Source organism: Strix aluco, chromosome 1, assembly GCF_031877795.1.
Source record: "Strix aluco isolate bStrAlu1 chromosome 1, bStrAlu1.hap1, whole genome shotgun sequence".
Lineage (NCBI taxonomy): Eukaryota > Metazoa > Chordata > Aves > Strigiformes > Strigidae > Strix > Strix aluco.
In genome coordinates this window covers 23550910-23561977 of record NC_133931.1, presented here as the reverse complement: position 1 = coordinate 23561977, position 11068 = coordinate 23550910, and the positions used below count along the sequence as shown (strand labels likewise).

General features: G+C 42.5%; 1 protein-coding gene across 9 annotated transcripts in view; it reads right to left on the bottom strand.

The window, feature by feature from the left end:
* Positions 1-8175: 8175 nt before the first annotated feature.
* Positions 8176-11068, bottom strand: part of RNF19A (ring finger protein 19A, RBR E3 ubiquitin protein ligase) — a 63094-nt gene continuing 60201 nt past the window's right edge. For all 9 annotated transcript variants that reach the window (XM_074814780.1, XM_074814745.1, XM_074814762.1 and 6 more), the window contains 2 exons: positions 10765-10908; positions 8176-10411 (listed from right to left, as the gene is read on the bottom strand). In XM_074814780.1, coding sequence (XP_074670881.1) covers positions 9721-10411; positions 10765-10908 — 835 coding nt within the window. In that variant the 3' untranslated portion in view covers positions 8176-9720. The remainder of the gene's footprint in view (positions 10412-10764; positions 10909-11068) is intronic.

The window sequence follows — 11068 nt, the reverse complement described above, 5'->3', positions numbered from 1 at the left end:
TCTGTTCTTTAAGTATCAGGTCAGCGGTATTATCTGCACATCTTTTCTGTCTGATGTTCCTCATACCTGCCTCAACTAGGAACTTTTGGCCTCAGCTTCCAAAGTTAAAGAAATACATATTTTTAAAGGACAAGAGAATAAAAAAACATTGTTTTAATAGCTGAAAGGTGAAGTCAAATAGTCAAATAAATATTTCTTTAAAAAAGAAGGAAAAAGTTAGCAACACTCAAATGTAGGAAAAATGGCCCATGAAGTTGAGCAAAAAAATGAAACAAGATTGACATGAGCCCGTCAGCAGGCTAGCAGCACTTGCAGTCATTTTGGTGATGTTCCTGCCTCATTCAGTTTTCTCTGAGATTAGCAACTTAGTTCAGACAGTATTTGGGAGGACCTGACTGACAGGCAGAACAATTGCTAGAGACATAGAACTTACAAAAAAATTAACTTGTTAGGGACTGTACAGCTGATTTGGCCTGAACAGCTCAAGCCAAGGCCACCAGGCTTTAAAACCTGCCCCTTTTGTGGGGCAGCATTAGACCACTGAAAGTCATTTGCAGGGCCTGGGTTGTGGAAGGGAAGGCTTTCAGGTGTTCCTAAAACCACTCATTTGACAGGTAAGGGCTGCCTAAACATGTCCTTCTTGGCTTAATCTGGGGAACCTGTGCAGGGCCAGAGGGAGAAATCTCTCCAGCCCTGACTAGTTGCAGCGTAACAGCAAGGGCAGGATCACCTGTCAAGATCAAGCCCTTGGCCAGGCAGTGCAGGCTGGGCTGTGCACAGAAGAGGCCACAGCAGCATCCTGATGCCTTTCACCTGTGGTGCTTGGGCTGGGCAGCCACTGACCAAAAGCAGCTCCTCACTCACCGTGGGACCAACTGCGGAATGGGTTCTGCTTCCCCTGCCCCTGCTGCGCTTACACCTCGCAGGGTCAGCAGGAGAAGCTGCAGAGCAGATGAATTGCTGCTTTTCCCGTGGCTGGGTCGGGAGCTCATCTCTCCCAGGGCAGTCCTTGTCACTGCCATTCCTGGCCTGTTTTTTCCCCCCTGTTCTGAAACACTCCTGCCTTTTAAATCTGATTGTCTCTGCTCTGCCCTCGGCATGCATTTACGCTCTTTTGTCTCCCTCTGCACTCCATAAGGATGGTCTCTTCTGCTCCGTGCCAGGTTGAGCTGCTCTGCCAGTCAAGACTAAGACTATGGCTGTCCACCTCAGAACTGCAGCGGGTGGCTTTCTGCGGGGCTTCAATGTAAACACAGGGGCCCAGAAACAGTAGAGCAGACAAAAGGAGCAGGGGAATCTCTTCTGGTTTACTGGTATTGGGTTTTACATCCTTTAAGAATAAAGCATTTTCTCTTTAGAAGACAAGAGAATCTCAAATGGTGTGGCTGGCTTTGTGGTGGGGAGACCAAATTGCAGCATAGTATTTATTGCTCTCTCAAGCTTGGCACTCACCCCCTCACAGCCAAAAACCAAAACTACCAACAATACAAAAACTTGCTTCAGGAGAACATTGGTTATTCAGGTGATGGGAACAAGCAAGTGCAGTGTAGTCCCAGAGAGGCAATAAACTGGCCAGCCCCGACACAGCAGATGGTGAGTAAAAATATCCTGTATTGCCAAGCTAACCAGGCTTGCAGTGACCAATTTGCTCATGGATACAAATCCCTGGTTTTTTAACCCAAGTGGAGAGAGAGCAGGTTTCTTTCTGTAACCACTTCAAAGGCAACTATTGGCTAGGGAATAGTGCATGCTAAGGAACAGGGGTTTGCATTACTGTTACTTTGCACCCTTCAAGATATTTTTGAATTTTTTAGCAAAGCTATCACCAGGTAGAACAGGCACTGTCACCCAAAGGGCAACAGTAAGAGGTGTTACAAGGGATGAGTGTCATCACAGCATGGTTGCACCTCTGGCCAAAAAGCTGATTTACTGGAGACCCCCATCACCGCTTTTTTACTCTGCCTGTGTAGTGGTACAGGCAGCAAGAGAAGCTGGCAAGAGCCCAGTTACTGGCAAACTGTACTCTTTGGTCTTATGTGAGAAGTTTTTTTCCACTCATCAGAACCTGCTCTGCTTTCTCTAATCCATTTGCAGAAATAAAGAACTGTTCTTTGGGGCTGGAAGCCTTTCAGATGCATGCAAGCTGAAGCATTTAGACTTGTTCATTACAATAAACAAAATATGTATTTTTGAACAGCAGGGAACAAGACGCCTTCCCCGCTTGTAAATCAAGATTTATGCCCTGAGTCAGCATAACTCTGCTCACTGCCCGCAAGCTGCAGCTACCCAAGGGACAAAGACCAGGCAGCTCGGAGCAGGGTATCAAACCCTGATGGCTGGCTGAGGGAATATTAAATGTCACTTGTCCATAAGTACTCCCTCATTTACTGGATCTCTGCCTGTGCAGCACCATTTACCTACTTGCTGGGTGTAACACATTTCAGTGCAAGACGCAGCCTCCGGCTGCAGCAGTGCAGGGCACCAGTGTCATTTCCTTGCAGCCCTGTGATATTTCTCAGTTGCTGCTTGCTAAATGCCACCCTTGTAAATAAATTCAGCAACATGAGAGTGTTTATGCTAGTAAGTGAGAGGGATTACAGGGGGATAAAGTGCCCAGTGCACAGAACAGTGTGTTCAGAAACATCTTGAGCACAGAGCCTGTAAGGAAAGGGTAGCTCAAGCCACATAAACCCCATCAGCATGGGTCTGGTGCCTAAACCCACTCTTAATTTAGGCTGTTGTAAATTTAAATGTCCTTATTGTGGAGATGGTAAGCAAGAATAGTCCTTTTATCAAGCTGGCTCACCAGGACCTGGTGAAAGGAGAGCTGTGTCTTAGCTTGCTGGCTTTGCCCACCAAAATGATTTCTGCTGGTACCTGGTGTGTAGGCAGGTGCCGAGGCCATCATGTCTTGAAGATACCCAGTTGCCTGGCATGTGAGCAAGGTGCAACAGCAGGTCCATGTTTGTGGTTGAGCTTCCAGCTGCTGTGAGGAAGCTGGATTTTGTGCTAGGTGGATACCTGTTCCTTCTGCTGCCTGATCCCAAACCAAAACATTTCAAGGGAAGCCCAGTGCCGCAGTTGGATCACATTTTAGGTATCAGCCTGGAGGCTGGCAAGGGGGTGCTCTTACCCTGCTGTGTTCCCAGGCATTTACCTCCTCCATTGCCCCCCAGTTCCCATGCAGCATGCAGTTAAACAAAACAGCTAAGAGTTGGCCATGGGGCCAGAACTGTTACGCAGGAGCTTCACACACAGGTCTATTTGCATAACTCAGCGCACTCGCTCTCTGACACTGCCAGACAGGACGCGGCTGAGGAACAGCAGGACAAGTGCCAGCTCTGTGTTCGTCCTGACCCCAAGGCAGGGCTCAGCCCTGCCCAGCGCCGGGGTCAGCACAGCTCAGTGCTGGATGGCCACGCTAAACTTGCAGCTTTCCATGCACCTTGAGAGCTGGGAGGTGAACCTCAAGTGCTCCATGCAGAAGCAAAGCTGACCAAGGTCACATAACAACCCCACCGCAGAGCCAGGAACAGATGTCACCTATCTCAAATGGTGTTTCCCTGCTCTGGGTGGAGGCTGCCGCGATGGGGATGGTGCAGAGCCGAGATCTGCGGGAACTGCAGCTCAGCTGGCCTCTGGCAGCAGCAGGGCCTTCATCACCCAGATTGTCCAGAAACCAAACTTACAGGATCAAGAAGCAACACGAAGGGAAAAACAAATCAGATTTTGCATGGGAAGAGGACCCTACAGCAGGCAAGGCCAGCAGCTCTGGAAGCAGAGGGTGGGGAGCAGCATAGACAGCCCACAGCTGGGCACGCTCACCGATGAGCATCTATCCCTACACTTGTGGCTGTGGCCCATCCCTCGCGTGAGCATTGCTGCACCCCAGGATGCCCAGGCAGCAGCCCCCACCAAGGCCAGAGAAGCTACCACAAAAATCACAAACTCCTTCTGAAAAGCTGTTGCAATCTCTTTTCTACAAGGAATCAAATAATGAGAAAGGATAAAGAAGTACAATACATATATGTATTATATATACATAAAATCTGGCTCCTCAGAAAAAAAACCTACAACTGTTTGGGATTTTTACTGTGAATTCCCTGACACCTCAGCTGTGCCTTGACTCTAAAATTTTCAACAACCTCAAAAACTCTGTTGCTGCCCCTAGTACTCAAAGGCATTTTAAAATTCCCATGTGTCAACCTAATTAAGTATATGAGATAGATTGCTATGTTCTCTTTTAGCAATAACTTTGTCTGAACTTGAACCAAAATGTTTTATCTGAGAGAGACAAGAAGGCCTAGAGGCAGCTACTCAAAGAGGCTCCTCCAGCACAGCCCAAGGGTTCCTCTCACAACAGGAGGGTCTGATGTGCCAGATGATCTAGTTCTTTTAGCGCAGGACCCTTTATATGAGTACAGCTGAAAGCGGGGATGCTTCTGTGCACTGAATTCCAGCTCATGAAAAAAAGAGACCGATGTGTCCTGGCCAGGACTTACCCCAGCCCCTTTTCCAATTACATCTTCACAAGATTGTTTCATGCCCTCACAGAGGCCATTCCACCTTCTCAACAGTTTCTTCAAAAAACCTTATATTCAAAGATTGCATTCAAAACCTTATATGAAAACTTTGCATCTACTTAGAAAGATGTTACAAAACCTTATGCATGATCTGGTAGCTACTTACCAAATTCTCCTCTTTGGAGTCCAAGAGGCTGCTCTGCATAGGAGCAGACAAGGTGCTAATGGTGCTCTTTAGACGTTTGTAATTTCAGAAAGGTTCTCTGGGGTTCATTCCTGAGTTTCTGTTCAACTGCCTCAATTTCACCCGAATCAGATGGAATATTAATGTTTGTATCTTTTCCTCCCAAAACAACACTTGAGGAGAGAGGATGTCATGCAGCTTTTGTCCCTTTACACTCAAAAACCCCAAGACTTAGATGGAAACAAGATGGCAGTACAGACACAGGCAAGCACTATTATTTCCAAGGGAGGGCCACCTCTGGTTACTAGGATCCGCAGCAGAGCCCAGGCTGTGGCAGTGATCCAGTTAAGAATTTCTGCCATTTAAAAAAAAAAAAAAAAAAAGATAATAAAAAAAAAATCTTTAAAATGGACATTTAAAGCTCTTGTTGCACTTTGATCAGTCCCCATCCAAGGCAGAGGCATCCAAAAATGCTGCTGCCCTTAGTGGTGTGCCATCACTGCTCATCTGCCAGGCAAGGTGGAAGGTGACCTGCTGACTCCTTCAGCACTCTGCCCATGTTCACCTCCCAGACTTTGGCACCTTTTCATTTCTTGAACCCTCCAGCACAATGGGGGCAAAGAAGCTCAGCCCAGCCTGCACAGACTGCCCAGCCCCCCAGGACAACAGACACGGGGGCATCATGCAGTCCCCAGGATGTAGCTCAGGCAAGTTTCCAGCTCCAAATGCCACTGACACACCATCACGTACCCGTGCAATGTGGACCAAAAATCCAAGCTTTCCTTTCCAAACACCTACATGGGACAGGGTATTTTACCTTTCTTATTTTCTGCTCAGTACCTTTTTTGCCACCTTCCTGGTATGATATGGCTTAAATATAATTGTATAAATTGTAATGAGACAATTTCATAGCATATGACCTGGTATTTTGGGTTTGGTTTTGTCTGTTTTTCAGTGGGGCAACTAAAATCTCTTCCCTAAACATCTAAATCAAGTGAACTTCTATTAGGAAATTATTTTTAATTTCATTAACTCCAGTTAATATTTTTCAACCATCTGCTTGGTTATCCTTATAAAACATTATTACCCATGAGTGTGATGGCATTACTAGGTAGGCAACTACTCAAAAATTAATTTGGATTTGCACAGCAAAATAACTGGAAGAGACATAAATCAGTCAAAAAATGTTTACATATCTGTAAAAAGTAATCAGCTTATACATGCAAAAGTTTGTGACACTGATTCAATGAAAGGAAGGGATGTAAGAGTCCAGATGCTTTACTACAAAAAAGCACATGCAAAAATCAGAAGGAAAGCTTTTATGACAGTTTTTATCTATTTAAAGTTGCAACCATCTCAAATATTCTCTGATATAGAAGATGTTAAAATTAATTTCTTTTTGAAATTCACAATCTGACATAAATTAGTCAACCTGGCCAGGAACCATGAAGAAAATTTCTGAAAGAGAACCAGTGTTGGGAGGCCAGATGCAAATTTGATCTTTCCTGTGGTTTATTTCAGTGAAAGAACTTTTCTTTATTGAATTCTTATACTGGTAGATCTATAAATAAAGAGAAGCATCTTCTGTTTTAGTGGATTAATGGAACTATTGTATCTTTTACTTTTTTAATAGACTCAAAACAAAATTCTGTGCTGCATTAAATTTATTAGTGCTGTTTAGACTGCCTCACATACGAACTAGTATTACCTCTGAATTTTAGAAAAGCAACAAAATTAAATCAGCAAAAGCAAAAAAAAAATTTATCCAAAAGTAAACAGAAAAACTTACCTGTATTTCAACATGTTACCTCTTAATATGGCATATAAAACTGTCAAAGATGATTTCAGAGTGACTGAAAATAACACTATCATTTGGTAAGGTTTACTTACAAGAATAAAGCATATTTCCAATTTCCTGCACAGCAAAATTGAGGCCCTGAGAAATTAGGTTTAAACTCACAGAAATAGGTCTTCCACCTCTCAATTCCCTGCTGTAAACATACGGCATTGCTACAAATTGATGTGCTTTATCCAGTACACCTATGAAATTACTAAAGACAAATTTTCAAAGCTTGAGACATCAGCAATAACTTTATTGCTATTGCGTGAGACATCAGATTCAAAACTAAACTGAAAATAAAAGCCAGAGGGGAGGTTCACCTTCCGCTCTACGGTATGGAGCAAATAATGTCTGGCTTAAGATGACTAATTGAAGGTGGTCGTATGAGACTGCACAGATACTTAACCTACTCAGAGGTTTAGGAATAGGAGGCCTTGAAGGACATTCACCGGTTGGACCACACGTGCAGTGACAGAAGCATGACTGGCTCACCTAGTCACATTTTACTCCATTCTCCAGCTTCTGTCTAAAGAATCAGTTAACACTTCAGTTCATGACTATAAGAGCCATTTCTATGCAGGCCTGGAAAATTACATCAGAATTCACAAACTGGTCTTGTAAGATAATGAACAGCAAATGCTTCATTCAGTTAATGCTGATCTTAATACATTTACTCTTCAGTAACAATATATTTTTAAAAAGTGTTCAGGCTGGGGAAAAAAAAACCCAACAAATCAAGAGCAAAGCACAAAAAGGAACTGTTATCACTAACCTCCCTGCAAAATATAAAACTTGTATTCGCTTGCAAGTCAGAGTGCCTGGTGACACTGCAAAAATGGCCTGCATGCCTGGCTAACATTTCTAGGGTACACTATGTTTCACTTGTCCCATTTCTTATTCTGTTTTTGAGCATCTGCCATTGGAAATGGTATAAATAATGCTCCAATTGTAGCTTTAGAGCTGACAGCGTAACAGTTATCTTGTTATTCACTCTAATATAGCTTACATATGGTTTGGGGATGAGGCAGATCCAGCTGTGTTCTTTAACGCATCCCAATCAGTTTTAGCTTCTTACTTCTGGAGCCTGTCACAATGCAGGTGAGTAAATAAGCCTAATGAATAGGCAGTTCAACCACGCCCCAGTTGTTACCCAGAAACTCTGGCCAATCTGCAGTGTTTCAGAATGAACTTCGTACAGACTGCGTGAATTGAGAAGAGCATCACTTTAGATGGAGAAAGTGGAGTTTGAGTTTAGCTCAGCAATCTGACCATAGCCTGTCCACTTGTGCCAAGATGGTACAATTTTGCTTAAAGAGTAATATGCTTAGGCCAAAGCCGCATCCTCTCAGAAAACCATTTACTGTCCTGTCTGCCACAGAGGCAGCTCCGATTATTCTGTAAGATGAAAAGAAGTCAGGTTGAAGTCTTGTACAAAATGCAACTAACTTTAGATCCTGTATTTCAAAGTATCAGAGCATTCAACTTCCAAACCACACCTAACAAAATAAAAATGTTTAAAGGCAACAAGAGATAACAGCATTCAGCACCTTACAGAAAAAAAGCTCCTTCTAGGAACACACACATTTTTAGAAGGCTAATCAGCACACTAAACAAAGGACCACTAGAAGTCAGTATTTAGACATTTATTTCAGATATGCAGTTTACACGCATATTATTGAGCAAAACTGAATTGCAAATATACAAATACTGTAACAAGCATTACCAAATAACATAACTGGCACTAGTGTTATAAGCATATTACTGAAACCGGTGAGGATAAGTCATGGAAGAGGACCGCAGCTCATGGCATTTTCTTTTTATCCAACCAAACTTCCAGTAGCACCATAATGGCAATACATGAAACAAGACAGAACATTGTTAACTGTTACTCTGATAGTCACAATTTTTTTTTTTCCATTTTAGTGAATTACATAGCAAAAAAATGTTAACAGTGCAGGCGCTTTGGCCAACTTCAGCTTGTGTTCAGCTGTACATCTTCCATATGCAAAAGAAAAAGAAAAAAGCCAGCATATTTGGAACCCATCTTTGCACTTGGGCAGTCATCGCACTGCACTTCGATTCTGGGACTGAAGATATGCACGTCTTGCAAAGAGATGTCATGTCCACTAAAGCCTGAGTGAGTCTTTGGTAGGCTAATACTTCATTATTATTATACATTTATCTACCACAGTCATTTTATTCACTAGAATTTTCTTTTGTGATCCAAGGTGGCCAAAGAGGACATTCTGGAAAACATTACAGTAAAATCCTCAAACGACCAGGCACTTCAAACCCAGTCTTTTCCAAAGGCACCAAGAATTGATGGGGCACTGTTTTCCCCCCTAATGAAAGGTGACTGCATCTGCTTTTCTACAATGCTTATAAATCACTGGATTGTTACTTTACAGTTTTTATACACTATATAGTAGCCGTATCTGCTGCACGGTTGGTTGCATGAATAAATAAGTAACCCCACTGTTCTTCACAGGTGACGTCTCCATTCCACCATATATTAAGTACCAATTTCTTCTGTTTCAAAATTATGTAAAATGCCATAACCTTGCTCAAAGTGTACACACATACAAACGCTTCTGACACAGGCTACATCCATCTGAAGATATGCGGTTCATTCTACATGCATTCTAAATACAGTGTGTCCAGTTATGAAACAAAATTATCATTACGAATATTCACTGTTGAATATGTTTGTATAGGTCTTTGCAAAACTTTTGCTTCCCTTAAATAGAGTTCACACAAGAATGGTTTTAAGTCACTAACGCTCAGCTAACACCCATTTATCCCAAACCCCATATTTTCCAAGTGAACAGTGCAGGACATATTATTCATTTCAGCATTTAACATATTAAGAATTTACCAATTTTTATCTAAATACACCAAGTATACGCTTTCAAGCAAAGTTGTGGCAGAAATACAAAACATGGACGTATTTGTACTGCTGTAATGCACTTGGTTAAAGCCTTCATGTCTCTTCACACAGGTCTAAGGTCCATATGAAGTATTTTGCCTTATCAGACAAGTGTATATATAAAATGCAGTTGTATCAAAACCTTGCTTCTGCTGGTCACCCGAAACTTACAGAAGTCACATGTAATTCAACCAGCTTTCAGACAGGGTTCTTTAGTGGTAAATATATTTTTGCAGCACTTATAGGCTTAAATTTCAGTCTGAATAGCAGTGCTTAATTCCACAGCATGTTGTGAATGGTTGTTGTTTGTTTCTTTCAGTGTTTCACCAACACCTAAATCTACATCTGTTGAAGATCCATTATTAATGCTTTCCTCAGCAATATAACTCAGCTGTGGAACATCAGTGCTTGGGGCTGTTGGAACAGGCACAGGGATTCCACTTGGCTGTGGAGAGTTTTCCAAGCGATCATTTTCCACCTCTGGGAGAACACTGACTGTGGTAAAGCGAGTATGATAGTCGCTGGAACCATGGCTACAGGAAGTTTTCATACTTTCCATATCTGAGCAACTAAACTCAGAAAAATGACTCGAGTGAGAATCTGCTACAGATGGAATGCTATCGCTAAGAGAGGGAGAGTCGAATTCACTGGAGTTTGTGCTTTGCTGTTCCAACAGCTGAGCATCCATGTCCTCTCTCGTCTCATTTATCTTCATGCTACTCTTCTTTCTCAGCTTACCTTTACATTTTTTTCCTGCTGTTGTTTCTTTGGACCACTTGGTGGCACTAGATTTACTTTCTGGCAAGCAGGCCGATGAACAACCGGCATTACTACGACCTGCAGCACTGCCATCATCAACACTACTGCTTCCACTGTTGTGTCTGAATTTGGCTGGCTTTGACTCAATATCCACTTGCACTTCCATACTGTTGCCTTCCCTAGGACAAGAAAGAATCCGTGAGTGTAAGTGGTCATCTAAGACAAGCCAGTTAACAAAGCTAAACAAGCTTGCAAAGAAAGTTAGAGAGAAGTAACTTGCTTTAGAGAAGTTAAGCGTTTAACAAATAAACAGGCCAAAGAAAAACACAAAGTGTGAAAGACCACTTTACTGAGCTACAATGATGGTGTTTCTCTTTGGAAATAACCTTGGCAAAACATAAGCAGTCATATGTAATTCAATTTGTAACAAAATTTGCAGTTTCAAAGGGTAATCAAACAGCTAAGGCATGCTTAGAATATCCTTTAATAAGCAAGGCTTATTCATCTTCTATTTTCACCGCATTTCTCTTACCTATCCAAAGGCATGTAGGAGTTCAGAATGGATCCTGCCATTGCTTTGGTACTGGCATTGTCACTAACTGTTCCCAGGCTAACTGTGCCAGATTCTCCACTCAGACTGTATCGTTCTTTCTGCACATCTGCTTGTACTTCCAGTCTTGGAGAGAAAGAAGAAAAGTTGCGTATACTGCTGCTACAGTTAAAGCACACTAGCTGAAAATTAGTGTCACCTTGTAGAGTTTCTCCACCATTCAGCAGTAGAGTTTATTAGTTACTCCAGTACAGATGCACATATTTACCCCACTGAAACAAGTTCT